The 18244-nt window shown below is 42.8% G+C and overlaps 1 protein-coding gene across 2 annotated transcripts in view; it reads right to left on the bottom strand.

Annotated features, from left to right (window-relative positions):
• The window catches only part of TAOK3 (TAO kinase 3), a 60728-nt gene that overhangs the window by 16615 nt on the left and 25869 nt on the right, over nucleotides 1-18244 (bottom strand). Inside the window, exons 10-13 of one of the 2 annotated variants that reach the window (XM_018081910.2) lie at nucleotides 17844-17937; nucleotides 16375-16456; nucleotides 11179-11346; nucleotides 8146-8352 (exon numbers count right to left, since the gene is read on the bottom strand). In XM_018081910.2, coding sequence (XP_017937399.2) covers nucleotides 8146-8352; nucleotides 11179-11346; nucleotides 16375-16456; nucleotides 17844-17937 — 551 coding nt within the window. Of the gene's footprint in view, nucleotides 1-5373; nucleotides 5418-8145; nucleotides 8353-11178; nucleotides 11347-16374; nucleotides 16457-17843; nucleotides 17938-18244 lie in introns of those variants that run through there. The other variant, XM_029963315.1, reaches the window with a different exon arrangement.

The raw sequence follows: 18244 nt of genomic DNA, 5'->3' as shown, positions 1-18244 counted from the left end.
ACTTTCTCTCCACAGCCCACAAAGGATTTTTTTTTTTTTCTCTCCCTTTTAAAGCAACAGCTCCCAGGTTTTAGCACGAATGGTTCCCGGTGCAGCCTCACTCCTGCTCTCTGCCAAGGCTCCGCCGGGAGCGGCTGTGCCTCCCCGAAACGGAGCGGGCAGGTTTTGCCATGGAACAAAGCTCCAGGAGAAACCCTTGGCCAGCAAAAAACGCCACCACAATTTTCCTAATTGGGATGGTGACTGCCCCGAGGCTACACCTTTGGGATGGAGCAGCCTTGGGACACCAGGCACATCCCACTGCCCTCACCACACCCGGACAGCAGCACCCACTCCACAGGGCAGCAGGGATGACACACCTGCCACGCTGTCACCCACCACAGTTCTGTGACTCCCGTCCTCAACCTCCAGCTCCTAACATTTCCAAGGAAGACTGAGATTCTTCCTGAACTAAATCAAGTTTCCAACTGTCAGGGGTGCAAAATAAAGGCTGCCAGAGCCTCTAAAGACACAACCCCTTGCAGTGAACAGTTGGCTCCATGCACCAAGTGTTTGCAGGTGAGCAGGAGCAGCCCAGTGGTGAGAAACCAGCCACCATGGAGTAGCATCTCCACCAGGACACTGCTGCTATCCTAATGCTCCTTTCCCACTCTGCAGACACCTGGTTTCCCTCTCTACTGGCCTCAATTTCCAGTTGCTTCTCGCCCCAGACCCACACACCTTCAGCCCCTTTCAACAGGATTCTGGAAATGGTCTCAAGCAAAACCCAAACAGGTACAGAAATGCTGATATCAAGAGCTGAACAACACATTGATTGAAAGTGTTTTGAACCCCAAACCTTTCCTCATATCCTTCATTTTGAGTGTTCCTGCTCCACGCTCACCTTTCCCCTTGCCTTGCACAGAGAGCACAGTGGCCAAGGCCACCCCTGAGCCTGCACTGGCTCCTCCACACCCACCACAAGGACACAGAATGAGCCAAAGCAGTTAAAAAGGACAGTATTCCACAGAAATAGCAGGAACATGGAGTGTAATAAAAAGTCACAGTTTCATTTTATATTGGTCATCCTTATACTGGACATTTGTGGCACTGTCTGACAGGGGAGGCACTGCAACAGAAGGGCAGTTGGGCTGATCTTTCCTTTTCAATTTGGGCATGCTGGTGTGACAGGCAGGGCTCTCAGACTTGCACACATTCCTGAGAAAGGCATATCTTGGCTCTAGAACAGTCATCCCAAAAAAACCTTGATTAAACATTTAAAGTCTAACAGTATCGGTTTAACCGGACTCGTGGCTTCACTGGAAGGACATCAATCCCTAATTTTCCACAGCCTTGCAGCACTTCCACCTCAATAGGTGATAGCAGGTGTAAGGAGGACTCTGTGCAAGGCAGTCAGGGATATCCTGGATAAACCAAAGCAGTCAGGCTGACCAACATCACCTTTTGGGTTGATATTTCTACTGATGTGCTTTGGAGCCTCCTGGAACAGCAGCCCCCCAGCCAGGCAAGGTCCCTTCCAACCCAAACCATTCCATGATTCTATGAACTGCCAAAGGGAACTTTTTTACAGGCTGAAACTGGAACAACCTCACCAAAAAGTACAGCTGAATAAAAAAGGCCTGTGGTAAAGATTTATTCAAGATTCACCCACCTGAACCATGGAGGAAACGAGAGCTACTACTCCTCTACTATAGCTCTGAAATGAAGGTGGAGACAGGACAACTATCACCCATGGTCATTCACAGGGTTCTTAAGGTCTGCTGGCAATATCCCAATGCCTGGACCATGTTCCCTCTCTCCATTACATTAGTATGGCAGCAGGAATGTGAAATATTAAAACCAGAGAAACAGCAAATCACTGAAAAAAAAATCTAGACCAGAAACTTTTAAAACAGGCATTCAGGTTTTTCAGAATGCTCCAAAACACCCCCTAAAATGACAAGTTGAAATTGCAATTACTGCTTATACAGGAAAATTAATCTGTGATTTACTCTCTGTTATCTAAGAGGTGGATTTTTAGAGGGAAGAGTGTCACCCTGGTCTTGTTTCATGGGACTTCTCCTAACCTCAGTGCAATAAGAAGCTCAGAGCAGAAGCTAACTGCCCTTCAGGAATGTGAATTAACCACATTCTCCATTTCAAACTGAGCTGGGCAAGGAATGGCAAAATTCCTTTGCAACTGAGAAAGCCAAAAGACCAATTGAAAGGGGACAAAAAGCTCAGTGGTTGTCCTTGGCACCCCTTAATCTGGGATTTGAGGATTCTGCATCAGGCAGCCATCTACTACTAACTCTCAGCTAAGCCCATGGAACTTTCACAGGCTAAATTCTGTGACATAAGTATTTTTATCTGAAAAAGCTGCCACACTACCAGAAATAAAAACACTTGGCACGAACAGTTACCAAGTCTAACAGGTTACACTGCCACAGAGATTGCTAGTAAGAGAAATAAACCTGAGAGCAGCCAGCTCCACCTTCCTCAGATGATGTGACTGATGGCTACTATGACAAACATCCACCTGCAAACCCAGAAAATACATCTCTGTTCTTTTAATTTCATTTTCTTTTGCCAAAAGCTTGCTAAGAGACACTGCAGTCATTTTGCCTTTCAGGTTTTGGCACGGATCAGGAAATTTTGTTTCAAAACTTTTAGCTCCAGATTTGTGGGAAACAAAGACTCAAAACTGGCACCTGAGCCCGAGGTACTCAGTAAGTAAAATCTGACTGAAAGCACCCCAGAAACTCATTGAGTTTGGGTCAGGGTATCCCTCGGCCCCAAATCTGCACTTCAAACCCTGGTTTGTTTTTAAAGTAATGTATCATCTGTGTGTATTTCACTTGTCATCTGTTTTCTGTGGGGTTTGCAATATTTGCCTTAAGGTTGCAACTTTGGGCATACTCAGATCACATTTCACAATAAATCCTTCTATTTAGGGTCAACAATCTGGAAGTTTCAACTTCCTACTGAAGGAATAATTTGTTATTCTGATTGTATCATCCACATAAACAGTTTCCAGGCTGATCACAACAAATGGGGGTATTTGGCTGATCATATTTGCCAGGACAAAAGCCTCCCAAATATTTCTACAGTACTGTCTGACCAGAGATGGTGGAGCTTCCAGTTACTTAAGTGGTGCTTCCAGCTTGGTATCTAAATAGCTGCTCCTGGTGTATTGGCTGAGCATCCAACAATGCACATGAGTTCCTGCTCTAACCATGAGTCTTGCCAAGGTCACCCTGCAGAGTAAGAACCTGGATTTTACTCCCTGTAGTCCATCCCAGTTCTACCACACAGTGCCTTTTCACCTTCCTCACTTAAAAAAAGGCTTTATCATCCAAACTCTGACTACCCTGGACAAGCCCAAAGCCAGAACAGCTACACTTTCACCTTAGAAGGCACAGTCACTTGCCCACAGTGGTTTTTGTTATGCACACCAAATAAAACCCTTCACAAATGCTGTTTACACAGGAGGATTCACTAACTGGAAGGGCTGCCAGTCTCCCAGACAAATGGGAAAGGCAATTTCCGAGCCACAGTAAGGACTTCAGTGGAATTGCAGCAAATCCCTGCCTTCTAGGAATTTAAAGAGCAAGGAAAACAACAGTGTGCCATCATTCATCTTAATACATTGCACTAAATGCCTTGATAATCTACAGAGAGGTTTAAGTATCAAAAAATCTTTCAAGACAAGGCTTCATGTCCCCAACCAGCTTGACTTGATTCCAGAAGGTATGTGAGGGGTCACTGCTGCCAAGCACATGCAAGCCAAAACTAAGTAATTACATAAATATCCTTTACATCTCATAGAAAACATCCTTTCCAAGTGGGAATCATAAATCTTGATATGTAGGAGAACACCCTCAGCTTTGCCTCAGCTGTAACTCTTGTAGAGCCACCACACCAGAGCACTCTCCATGCACAGAATTCTCCATGAATGCTGCACATTAATTATGGCACCAACAGGCAACATGCTCAGGGTAATTTGATGGATTTGGGAAGTCACTCAAGTTGCAGCAGTTATTACAGAGCTACCTGATTATTACAGACATTGGGAAAGAATTTGTGATGATGATCAACAGCAAACATCCTCTTTTCATCTTTTGGTTATAAACTAGGTTTTAATCACAAGGTTTCCCTGACATTTCATTGCCCAAGTTTCAGAAAGTACTGATGATTTTATGGTTGAAGCAAGAACTAGCAACAACTGAGCACTGCAGTTGAGCAAAATAATATTGTAGTGGCTTTTTATTTAGATTAAAAGAGTACAACATTTTACTATTATAGTTTTGTGGAAATAAAATAATAATAAATTCACTGAGGGCAACAAAATATTTCTGGGAAGCCACCTGTGCCCACACTGCAATATAACAGCAGCTGAACAAAGCAGGTGACAAAACATTTGATATATCAACAGATGTCTATAACTCTTATTTTATTGTCTTACTCTGGGAGCCAAACTCTTTATCCTAATTTTTAAGATGAATTAACTGATATTTATCTGCTTTTAAAATCTGGGTTATGTGTCTTTCAAGCCCAGTGTATTTGGAGTTTAACTCCCTGCCCCTTTTTGGCTTTGTTTTGGGGGGGGATCTCAGATACAGTTTGGTTTGTATTAGAGGTGTCATTTACTTTTCATCTCCCAAACTGTGCAGCTGAACAAGCTCCCAGCAGGAGATGGACATGAGAATATGTATCCACTGGGAGGATGATCCTTGGATGGAGAAGCAGAGTTATTTAACTGGCTTCAGAAAAGAGACTTTAGAACACCAGAACTCTTACACTGAACACACTGAGATGTACATGGCAACCAACCTGAAACCTGCAAGGGGGCAAGGAAAACCTCCTAGTGGGACAGCTCACCCAAGCTGGACATCTGAATTTCCTGTAAAGAATGTGCTGGTCATTAAGGTATCCTGAGGGAGCAGGCTTTGATCCCAGGGATGGACTGAGATCCCAGGAAGGGAGGATGCAGCCTTCCTGCCCAAGTAGCAGACATTATGGCCATTTTTTTTCCTCCCAGGAGTTTAGGACACAGATATAAATTAAATTAGACAAAAAGCTATACATTCAATTATGGTTTTTTATTGTTATTATTGTTTTCTTCCTGTCCAGTGATTTTTCTTCCACCCTACCAGTTGTACTCTGCTGACAGGTGGGAGTCACCTTTGCTCAAAGCACAAGTTTAAAACACAGAGCTCTACTGCTGTCCCAAAGCTTTTGTGTTGTGGAAGGGGTGAGGCTGTGCCTGTTTTCCATGGAGGAATTACCCCAAATGCTATATCCTCCACCAGGCAAAACCCAAGCACCTTGGCCATCATGAACTAGTACAGCCAGTGAAAAACCAACCAGATCAGAACAGGTCATTTCACTTACCCTGTGACCACAAAACATTTTTGGAAGTTACAGCCAACTAGCAGCTGTTAAAAAAAAGAAAGAAAATGAGTTGTTTACAACTGCTTTTTACGACATCAGCCTGTTTCTTATGCTTTGCCTCTGCCCCAGGGGGGCTGGTCAGAGACACGAGGAGGGCTCAGTGCAGATGCCTGAAGCCTCACCCAGCCAAGCACCACACAGCTGATGGTCTGCTCCTGATTTACCCCAGGTCAAGGCCACCCCAGACTGGCTCTCTGAAGCACTCAAGGCTGGGAACAAGATCTCACACAAGACCACAGGCTCTTCCATCCTACGTTTTGGTTACACACGGCATTCTGGGGCTGTGGTCCAAAAAAAACTGAAAGGCCTCTCACACTTTGGAGCTTTGAGCCTTAGAAAATATCAACAATCCAGGCCATTTTGCCATCTTGGTCCCTTTACACAGCCTGGTACATCTGGAGGTTGTTAATTAACACATTTGTGGAATAGCACAGTTTTACAGAACACTTTTGATTTGACCCATGTCAAAACCACCTCATATGTGACCCTATTGCCCACGTAATGCAGACAGCTGGCTGATCATGTTCATCAGTATTTTCTTTTTAGCCTTTAGAGGCTGACTAAATGCAAAACAAAAAGCTTAAATTAAACTTGAACCCCAGGTTCTTCCCATTTTGTTTGTGCTGGGCTCCAGAGTGACACCCAACACTTCACAGCTTCATCACACCTCCCAGAAACACAGTTAAAGCACAAAGATAAACTGAAGTCTTGTCAGAACAAGGAATTTTACCTTGAAAATAAAGTGGGATCTATGTGTATATAAACCCCCTGAAGTGTCCTGCTCCAAATTTAGTCTCTTCATGTGTATTAATATATACCTGATATACACATGAAGCAGTTTTCCATTTAAAATTGCATTTGCCAAAGTAACAGAGAATAAAAAATCATGTACTAAATTAAAACAATATATTTGCAGACTGGAATACATCCTGCTGCACACAGTCTAAATCTGCCTTATGCATACATCCAACTGAGGGGAGCATTTTCCAATGCAGAAGGAATCTACTCCACAGCAAGGATCAGCAATTGCAGCCAATTGTTAACTCTTCTGTGAAGACCATCAGTGCAGATCTGGTCTTTGTGTTTCCAAAATTAACCTACAACACCTGTGTTAAGGGATCTACAGGTGATTTCTTTTTCAATAATTCAGTTACAAGTGTGCAAATCACCCTGGTTTTCCAAACCAGATAAAAATTTCCATGTGGTGTCATGTTTGTGCATCCTACTCAACTGAATGCCTTAATCTCAAGAGAACAGCTATGCAGAATTCTAAGAGGACTGAATTCACAGCATCAGAAATCCTGTATTTGTACTTCAGAAGTGCCATACAACCATTATAAAACACAACATTCTTCTTAAAACAAGCAGGAACTCTGCTCCTTTCACAAATGCCATTTATGTCTGCTGGGAGCAGCTCACATTTTGTTTTCATCAACTGTAATGACACTGAGCAGTAACATTATAACCCATGTGTAAATCAGCCCCTCAAACTCCTATTTTAATGCTGTAGTAAATATGACTATTTAACAATGTGAAATTAAAGTTAAAACACATTTCTGAACCTACACAAAATGAGAAAGAGCTTCAACTAAAACCACCCAGAACTAAAACCACCACATCAGTGGCACTGCTCTTCCTTCAGTACAGTTACTTGGGCTTGGCATTTGGTACTTAACACTAGTTTTTTCAGAGAGGTGAAAACAAAATCTTCTGTAAAGGTGCTTTCAAATGTATTTCAGAAAGATGTAAGCCCCTGAAACCTGTGCAACTTATCTGCCAGTATCTTTAAATACATAAGGCCATCTTTTGTTAAAGACCAAGTGCCTCAAAAGCTCCCTTTTGCAGGTACTTCGATATTCAGTGACACAAACACTGTGTTTCAGGAGGAAAAACTGCTTACAAATATTTAGTTAGTTAAAACCAGGCTGTCCTGTAACCTTACAAACAAGAAATTCATGGCTTTCACGCTGCTGTAATGTTTTACCTCCTCTGGCAAAAAGCAAAAACGTACACTTTGAAGTTCCTTGCAAATGCAATCCCACAACCAACCTACATTTTGCTGCCCACTAGCAATTGACACTGCTAAGGCCAAGCCAAAACTATTTTAGTCAACCAAATAGTTGAGATTAGATGCTGACTTACAGCTTGGTACCTAGCACCAAGAAAAGGAAAGGCAGCAGATCACAGCATGCAGCAGAAGAGCAGAAAAGCATCGAGTGGAACTTGACTCCAAACGTACCTCGTGGGGAGGGTCCAAAGTTCTGCAAACTTCCACTTCTCACGAGGGAAATCCAAGTGCAAGCGGATTTTAATCACACACTGTGACTGGTAAAGGGTTAGCTGAGCTGCTGTGACCACTTGTCAGCACAGCACAGGGCACAGAACAGTCATTCCCGAGGAGACAAGGACTGAGACAAGCAGAGATGGAGAAGTGCACATGCGGGGCCGGGCGAGGAGGCACATGCAGCAAGTCTGGGTGAACCCTGCCTAGGCACTCACAGCTCTTTCATGAGCAGCCTCTTTCTGTTCTCAGAGGTTATTTAAATGCTTTTATAGGAAAAAAAAACCCAAAAAACAACCCACAGAACTTGACTGTGGCAAGCCCAGCACCAGCTCCTGCTCTCAGCAGATGGCTCAGCACAAGACCGGAGCACACAGACCGGGCGAGCCAAGAGGGACTGCAGGAAGCCATGGAGAGCACCAGGAACATACCTTCTTGTGAACAACGGAGGAACTGGAATTAAGGGTGCTCTCGTCACTATGCATCATGACCAGCTCAGGGCTGCTCTCATCCAGGACCTCCTGCATGCTGCTCACACTGCTGCTCTGGCTGCCCGTGCTCACAGACATGCTGGGGATGGAATGGTTGCTGCCCAGACTGTCCATCTTCCTACTCAGGTTTGATCCATGCTCACTGTCCTATAAAACAAGGGGCATCAGTTACAGATACTGCAGGAGATCACCTGCCCAGCACGAGCCTGCAATGCCCAAAGTCTGTTTTAGAGGTGACTCTGCAGACTTCAAGGTCATTATTTTGCCAACTACACTTCTTGGGGCTGCTTGGGTTGTGGAATAATCTCTATGGGGCAGGCAGCTTTTGCCTTTTCCCCTGTAATCTTACTGCATCAGGCTTCAAGTCTGTTTTTTTCAAGTATCAGTAAGTCTGGGCATGGCTCTTGGCTTGATAGGAGACATCCAGGCATACTGGATGACTGGTGGAAGGAGTCTCATAATTAAAAGGGAAAAAAAAAATAAAAATCTAAGTTTGAATTACAACAATGCTCCAACACATTTCCTGAATCAGAAAAAGTGTAAGACAATGAACCCACTGGTTTCTTATTTGATAAATTCTACATGGTGCTTAACAGGTGTAGAGGTTTTAACCTCCATGTCCCAAGCAGTCAGCAATTATGTTTCATCAAGCTAAAAACCCCTTGAAACCTTGTGTTTTCAGCCAAGATGAAGGTGAATGAAGAATTTTAGGAGCTGACTCAGAAAAGCCTGCATTATTTCAGGGGTTAAAACTTAAGATATAAATAAATAAATATTCCTCATGTAGGAGGTATTTTGGATTCTACAGACAAATTTCAGAAGTTAGCAGCCTTTTCTCTTGTTCCATACTCAGAGGAGTAGAGTAATCCCAGAGTATGTGCTTAGTCTGGACTGATTTAGTGAATTCATGGAGTCCTTTGTAATTAACTAGTGGCATTGAAGAGGCTTGCAAGGAGTTCACAGTGAGGACAGAGCTCTGAACATCCTTCAGCTCCTGGTCTTAAACAGCCCTGACTCACTAAAATGAACAGCCTGCTGCTGCACCCAGTTTGTGCTGGCCTCCAAAGGGAGCTTGGGGAGAATTACAGTACAAATCAATTAACAGGGAACTCATTTTGTTGGGAGACTGACAGAAAGATAAAACTGAGACTTGACAGATTTGTCTTTGATTGTGAGATCATTTTTTAAGCAATCAGCAGATCATTCAGAGCCTGCATGAGAGCACTTAAAATCCAAAATAATACTGGTTTACAGAGAACATGAGAATGAAAATATTTTCAGGATGCTTATATAAAGTTGCAGGAGAAATAACATAATGAGATGAGGCAATGGCTGTGTAATTAATGAGTGTCTATGCACGAAGGACAGAGATGAGACTGCAAATGAAACCTTAACATTGGCTTCCTGGCTTCAACACTTTCCAGATGACCTTAACCTTCCTGTGAGAGCTCTGAGGAAAGCATTAGTAGTGTTCTGAGTGTTAAGGATTTGTAAGGCTCCTCTTCCACCTCAGAAGGCAGAGCAAGGAAGTGTCTTGTGGCATCCACAGCAGAGCAGGTGCTGTAACCAGTTAGGCAGCAACTGAAGCACGTGCTGTTCTCCTTCACTGCTGAGTTAGTGACACACACGAGCAATAAATACAACCTCCTCTGGTGGGACACAGGCTCAGGGGTCAAATGCAGTGCAGAGCATGCTGTGCACATGCAGAGTGTGAATTCTTGGAGGTACAATAGCTCTTTCCCCTGTTGTTTGAGGAGTGGGGACAGGGGGAACAAGAGATACATCTTTGAGTCTACTGCTGCCACGTGTATCCTGTTGAGCTTGGAACTGCTGAACAGTCAAGTGGGAAACCCATTCCCTGGCACCTTTCCTGCCCTGTCATTCTCCTGACATCTTGCCATGCATGGGGAGAGACACTTGGGAGGCTTAAGTGCAGAAGTCTGACAATCCCCCACTCCCCAGCTAAGCTCCAGGTCTGGAAGCTGGAAGGTCAAAACAGGAGCAGCACTTGGTAGTTTTAATCACAGCAGATGCTGCTCTTGCTCCTTTTGTGCATCTCCATCCCAGGGAAGGAGAGCATGAAGTGCTGGTCCCCCCACTCCTGAACCTCTCCTACCTGCCACCCAGGTGCCCATTTCTTAAACCAGAGCTCTAGTTCAGCTTTAAAGGAACATTTGACCTCAAAACCAAGTCCCTGAAGATGTGCTGAGCTTGGGCACCTCTCTGTGTATTATTACCTCACTACACTGCAGCAAAAGCAATACAGACATCAATTTGTCTGTCAATGTTTTTCAGTGAGAACCAGTCATGGATTTATTTATCCAATGTGCCTGCACCAAGTGACATTAATTTCCATCTAAGCTCATCAACTGAAAAATGACTGGTTTCTTTCTCCACAGTTAAGGTCAATTATCATACACTGATTAAGTGGGTTGTTTATTACAAGATTTAAACTGAAGATGAGTCTTATGTCTTTAACCTTTAACTTTTTTCTCCTTTAATATTAAAGAATTTTAAAAAATAAGTCTTATTAATCCAGTGACTTGTTTCTCAGCTTATGATAGGCTTTACAGTAAAATTATGGTAACTGAAAAAATATTAACACTGAGTGGTTTTGACTGTGCTGATGAGAAAGAACAGTTTGGGCAGTCAAAGACCCTCCTTCACACAGTCTGGGAACCACCTCTTGCAAAGAACTTCCCTCTGAGTGAGTTTCTTCCCTAAAGCTTCCAGAAGAAAGGCCACCATTGGAAATAAACCCAAAATTTTAGATGTGCATTTATTGGCAGCTTTAGCACTCACTAAGGGCTACTATCATCCAGTATCCTATCCTGCCTCTCTGCTGATCCAAATGATATTCCAACAGCATTCCTCACCTAGGCTGTGCTCGTTCTGCCACCTTAAGGAGAGGAACATCTAGCTTGCCCTAAAACTACTCGTAACGGTGCAAATGGGGTGACAAAACAGAAGTACCTCCTCCTCCTCCTGAGACTCGTTCAGAGGGCCATTCCGTGTCTCCTGGAAGAGGATTTTCTTCATTTTCCGGTACTGCAGGTTATCCAGCTCCCTCACTGCATCCTTTGTCCTTTGGATGAGGTCTATGAGCACCCGGGGGGGTCGGTCTCGGCGGACAAAGTCGTGCTAAATCAAAGGAAATAAAAAAAGCACCTGACGTGACACTGGAATGTTTGACATCAAAACAGGGACACGGGGGCTTTTTGAGACCCCTGAAGTGACAGTTCCCCTTCAGTGATTGGTCTGTTAATATTCCATAATTGGTAACACCCTTTCTGAGAGACTCCACACACCCTGAGCTTGGGACCAGGGTCAGGTTTTCTGAGCTCTCCAGGCTACACAGTTGGTTTGCCCCCTTCCTGAGGGAGGTTCACTTGAAGCAGGTACAAGACAGCGCCACTTCAAACCTCAGAGGGCTTCAGAATGGACAAAATGCACAAAGGACAAACAAGGATCAATCCTGACTCTGCAACACTACCTGCAAAGATTTCTCCTGCATCCATCTATTCCAAATCACACATGAAACCAGCAGGAAGGCTGCAAGGTTTATTTATACCTAAAGCACTTGGTAGTCAGACTTAAAACAAAATCATGTTTTTATCAACTCCTGCACAGGTCTTAAGGGCAGACCTAATAAATTCTTTAATGGTATTTAAGTACATGATTAAAGGCTCTTCCCTGATTTATTAGATATGTTCTCCTGAACTGTACAAGTGTCAGTACAGTAGGAAAGGCTCCAGCTTTCCCATTTAACTTTGGCTAAAGCAGCCAGCCTGGGTGTACTTGCCAATATTCTATATGGTATCACTACAGCTGGGTTTGTTGCTTAGTATGTACCCATGGAGGTGGCCTTAGGGCATGAACATCCTCTGCAAGTTTGTAGAAAAACTTACAATAAAAAAAGGAAACTGAGGGGAAAAAAGTTGTTCTCTGCTGTGCATTGCAAAGTGCCACAAGGGGCTTTTGTCAGAGCCTCAACAGCTGGACCCACCTGCAAGGAAATCCTCAGGAGGGTCACATTTGCCTGCCTGGCCTCACAGCTCTGCTGTGGGCTCAGGGCCTCAAGAGCTAAAACATCCAGCTGGAGCTGGAGTAACCAGCACATGAAACCCCAGTCCTCCTTAAAACAGGAGTCTTCAACAAAAGAGATGAAAGGATGAGCTAATAATCTTTTAATGATTTGTAAATAAACAAGGGAAGTATCATGCCACGGGCTTATTTCTAGTTTTTAATTGAATTCAAACTGTTGTGCATTTGAGTTTTGCTAATGGGGACAGCCAGTCATTTCAGTATCCATTTTTTGCTTGTAGTGATGGTGTTTATTTTTGAATCAGAGCTAAAAGTTCTAAACATCATTTTGCACAGAAACAAAATGAATCATTTCTGCTCCTCAACGCAGATAACCACCATTTACTCCTCTGTGAACAGCAACAATCTGCAGCTTATTTATGACTAGAAAAAGAAAAGGGACACATTTTTATCTCATTGTAAATCATTTTTAGAAAGCAGCAATGCATTTGGAACAGTGATCCTGAACTTAAATCCGTTCTGTATGTCCACTCAGATATTAAAGAGTGACCACATGGAAAGGGCAGACACACAGGGGAGAAAACCAAACCAAAAGGTTCTTGCAAAATGAGAATACAATTGTGACTGCCTACTTGCATTATGTGTCTAAACTAAAATGGATTTTGTCTAAATTAAAATGTCTAAATAAAAATAGAGTTGGACTTCATGATCCTGATGAGCCCCTTCCAAGTCAGCATATTTTATGATTCTATGATTGATTTGTCTAAATTACATATAAAAGATGCAGTCACCCCTCTGCTGGGTATTGTGCACCTCCAAGAAAAGATGGCTGAAAGGACTTAATTTATGTACTTTCTCCAAATTGCAAGAAAAACCCCCAAACCAACAAACCCCAGGCTAAAAAGGAAGAAGCTGTTAGTCTAAGGGCAAGGAGCACATTGACTGGAAAAGTGACTGCCAGAGCTCAGATCTCCTGGGAATGTCAGGCAAGTTGAGAAAAATAGGGGGGAAAAAGGATTTTAAAACACATTTTATAATTGATTTTAATATTAAAAGTGAAAAATATTAGTAAGATCATTTTTGGTTGTGGTTTGGTTTTGATTTTTTTTTAAATTTCAACTGCATTTTAACGTCACTACAGTCATTTGACTATTTTCATCTAGGATAATGAGTGGAAACTGAGTTAATTTTCAAACACATCATTTAAAACTCAGTTTCCTTTAAGAAAATACGGCCATGAAAATTGTCTTTATTCCTGTTTATGGCACACAAGTGAAAAGCCCTCAAAAGACAAAAATATTCCAAGTCTTATAAACTAAGAAGCTTTTGGGAGAGCTACTGCAGGAGGGAAGTACTGCTGTGGAAGTCTAAAACCAAGTAAAATACTGAATATCCATCATTTCAGACTCAGATCTCAGCTCTAATTGTTTGTACAGGCTCCAACCTAAGGTACTCACGAAATCACATCCTTCAATGAACTCAGCCTGTTCCTAGAGAGCAGCAAGGCTGCCAATCCACAGGAATGAATCATTCCAAAAACCCACAACATAAACCTATTAGTTGGTCAGCGTGCTACAAGCAGAATGAGAGAACAAAATGCTGGTTATTTGCCACAGCACAAGGAAAAAAAAAAAATATATCTATATACCAGGTGCCAAAGGGAGCACAAACAGCTCCTTCATCAGCCTCTGCCTGCAGTGAAGGCACGAGAGTTAAACACACTCTGTGGTCTGGGCTTAAAGGGAGGACAGGAGCGAGCACAAAGTTGGCTCAGAAACACCCAGAAAAATGCATTTTACTGAGCTGAAAGAGCCCCAAGAGGAGCCATAAAACACAAGCTGATGGAAGCCTTAGCACAAAAAGCAGCATGGAAAGGCTGTCAGGTGGACACAGAGCAGCCATCGGACCGACTGTGGGAATGAAGCAACACACCCAGTGGAGCCAGCAATGCCTCTGCTCAGCTATTTAGGGAAAAGCTGACTCCTGTTTACCTGGTGTGGAACAGCAGCATGTCATGCAATTGGCACCAGCAACCAGAGGGATAGCAGGGCTACTAATCAATTTTAAAGGAAGGCAAGACTTAAAAGAAAAGGAAAAAGCCTTATGGAAAAGGGGCTGAACAGGATTTCACACACCTCCCTACCTTCCAGTGGAAGGCTGCTCCTGAATTTCCCAAACACAAAGCCCTTGGAGTTATAAACAGTTCCTATAATTTCTCAGGTAAACTGAAACCAAATGACTTAAACTGGAACTGATTTATGATTCACTGACAAAACCTTGGCAAACATCACTCCCAGCACAAGTCCCCCTCCCACAGGCTCTTGGCAATTATGGACCTGCACAGGCCCTTTCCAAAATGATTCAGTTATTTTCAAAACAAGTTTAATTAACTGGGTACAGTATAGAAACTATTAAAGAGAAATAAACAACTTTTAAGTTTGGTGGTTTGATTAAGGGAGGAAGTTAACCTTGGCCTATCCTCTCAGTGCTGCTTTTAGCTGCCAAGTGTGATGCATGAATGTAGGAAAAGAAGAAAAACAACAACAAAAAAAATAAACAAAAAGAGGATCAGAAAGACCCAAATGGATGATTTACAGCAGAGCAAAACCAAGAGCTGCAGTGACCCTGAGATGAGCTCAGCTGGTTAGAGCATGGTGCTAATAACACCAAGGTTGTGGGTTTGATCCCTTCACTTAAGAGCTGGAGTTGATGATCCTTGTGGGTCCCTTACAACTCAGAATATTCTGTGAGATCAGGCAGAAAGATCATTAAAAGATATATACCCAAAAGGTATGGACAGGTAAAGAATTAATCATGCTCACATTAGTATTATCAGAGGAAAAAAAGGTCTCTGAACTTCATCTGTGTCTGTGAAAAAAGCCCACAAGACAGGACAGCTCAGAGCATTCCACAGAGACCAATCCTGCTCTGGACAGGAGACAATCATAAGTCATCCAGTGTCTTCCCATCTCCAATACCTGCATTCCTTTCAATAACCAGTCCTTATCTGTAAATCTTTATTTAAGACCTCAATCCTCTGATCATCTCAAAGCACTGCCAGCTCTGCAAAAAGATGTGCTACTTCCTATGTATCTTATGAAGACTGGCTAACTCTAATTTTGAGCAGCAATTAAATGGCCTTTTAGATTTCCTATCACCTCCAAAAGCAACAGCCTGTAACAAATTACAAGCCTCAAATCTCACAGAAACCCCATAAAGGCTTGGTAGCAAGTACTGCCTGTTAAACAACAGAGAAATAGCATTTTTCCTTACTGGAGAAGGTAAGGAGAAAAAAAAATAAATAAAAGGAGCATCAGCAAGTTAACAGCTGCATCACTTTATAAAAAACTGTGCAACTGCTCCAGAAAGGTCTTTGCTTTCACTAAGCTTCACCAAGGTGTAGTTTGCCCCATTCCCTCTGTCCCCAGAGTTGCATCCAGTTTCCTCCCTCATTTCTCTCTGCTTTTCCAGAGACCACACAGTGCTGCAGGGTCACAGCTCAGGGCACAGCATGGCAGAGAGGCTGCTGAAAATTCCTTCTTCATCCCAGCTGCAGCAAACACACCCCCAAGTGCTGCCTACACAGAAAACTACGGGCTGGAATTCACTGTTGCAGCACAGATTTAACTCACCCAGCTCTGGACCTGTTTCTCCCTGGTAATACTTTCATTAAAAGCATCATCTTGGGAAAAAAAAATCAGTTAAAAAATAAAAATCAAGATTAAATCCTTCTACCCCTCTTGGGCTGACAGGTTTTTCCTTCAGCTAAAATCCCTGTTACTCACACTGTTATCCCATGAGGATTGTAAGTTCTCCAACATAAGTAACTCCTCACCCAACAGCAGAACTGGTTTAACCACACAGCCCACCTCTGCTTTCCTCCACTAGTTCAAATCTTGAGCATCAGGTTACAAAGAGAAGTGACTGACATAACAGACAAAGTCAGGAAATAATAAACAACCTAAAAGAAAAGTCTCAATCTCTATTGATTCAGATAAGAGCAAAATTAACCTTTTTTGTTTGTTTGTTTTTGTAAGGGCAAGTATTTGTTCACCATCTTTACAATTATCCTGGTAGACAAACAGATTTTTCCCCCACATTTCTGGAAAAGATTTGATAAATTACCCGTAACAAATCTGTTGATGATGGCCTTTCCTGAGGTATTTTCTGTAAGCAGTAATCAACAAATCCCCTAAAGGAGTCTGTCCTGTAAATGAAAAAAAAAAAAAATAAAAAAAAAGTTCTAAATGAAAAAAAAGAAGCTTAGGATGTGCAATATATGCCAACTTATAAGTGCAAAGCAAAAGAAAAATCTTGACTAATTTGTTCTTAAGTTCTAGGGCAGAGAAATTAACTGAATTTTCCAAATTGAGTGAGTTGATCCCATCAGGTCTTTCACAATTAAGGACTGTTGAAACAAAAGTGGACACACAACTATCCCCAACCACAAACCAAAAACCAAGGAAGAACTACCAGTCACTATTTAAAATTTTACTTCAACTACTGAAAAACAGATGACAATGAAATTATTGGGAAGTCCAGAAACACACTCATTATTACTCTCTGGGAGTTTGTAAAACTGCCTCATTAAAGCCTCTCAATGCAATGCTTAGTTCAGCAATATTTTAGGCTTTATTTGAGGTTGTATCACAAGTGGAAAGAAGAAAACTGGTATTTTAGGTGCCACTGAACTTGCATAAAAGCCACCTCGCTGACTCCCTGTGCCTTCAGAGCCCCAAAGAGCAAACAGGGGACCATAAACACTGATTTTTATGCTCTATTCACAGTTATTCTTTACTCTGCTTTGCAAACTCTGCACAGAAAATGGGTATCAGTGTCCAGGTAGGAGACCAAGTTCTTCAAATCTTGAAAAACAGATGAAAGAGAGATGATGAAATAAGGAAACTGGAGTGGTTGGGATAAAACCATCAGCAATTCAATAGTACTGCTGCTCAGAGAAACGGGGGATCTTCACGTTTCTCCAGGAGCTTTTGTTTCAAGCCTTCTGCAGATTCTTGCCAGGCTCCACTCCACAGCAACACTCCACTCTTGGGAACAGGGAGCAGGAAACAGAGCAACCCCTCTGCTCCCCCAGAATAACAAAAGCATTCCTGTGTCAGAGCTCAGACTCTGGAACACGCCTGGAGCGTGGGGAGCACTTACTGGCCACAGAGCTCTGATGGCTTTTGGAGTCACTCACTGAAAAAAAAATATCCAATTTCCTCTCTGTTCTGTGCATCCCTCCCCTCCCTTTCTCCACGTTTCAGCTGCACAAAGGTACCGACAATTTTTCTGTCGGGGATCTCCTGCAGCTGGAAACTTCGCTGATGCCGATTTAACGCGCCTGAGAATATTTTAATTCCTCCAGCACCCACAGCCCCATAATTAACACCTCCACTCACTTGGACTGCAGCACAGCCAAAGTGACAGAAGGGCAAAACTGAGCCAGCCTACACAGGAGCATGACTTGAGAACAGAGGCAAATGACTGCACTGCAACCAACACTTTCCTCGTCAGAGTTTAACCGTGCAGAGCATCACAGAGCATTTTCAGGGAAATAAGCCACAAAAATAATCTGTTAATTGCTCTCTTACCATTCATTTGATTGTAACGTAGGGGAATCGTTCTGGGCTATGTGATATAAGGCACTCATTGCATTCATGTTGAAAAGTGGAGGCTTCCTCTCAGCTAGAAAGAGAAGAGAAAGGTGTGATAAGGCAGCCTGGAGGAAAGAGAGGAGAAAGATATGGAAGTACAAGCAGGGTATCACTGCTGAATCCATGGCTCATTGCTGTTGTCACATCTTTTAGGCTAATTATTTTAATATTCCAGGTTAGATCAGGACATCCATTCCAGAAAAGCTGCTCTTTACTTGGAGAGGAATGATGAAATCCAAAACTGGCAGAACACAAATTATAAGGAAAAGCTTCCAGTAAATTTTATCTTAACTGCAACATCTCACACCTGACCCTCTGTGGTAAAATCAGCTGCAACT

Source organism: Manacus vitellinus, unplaced genomic scaffold (genome assembly GCF_001715985.3).
Source record: "Manacus vitellinus isolate BGI_N305 unplaced genomic scaffold, ASM171598v3 scaffold_58_pilon, whole genome shotgun sequence".
NCBI lineage: Eukaryota > Metazoa > Chordata > Aves > Passeriformes > Pipridae > Manacus > Manacus vitellinus.
The sequence above is the reverse complement of the archived record's forward strand: the minus strand, read 5'-3'. Positions and strand labels throughout refer to the sequence as shown.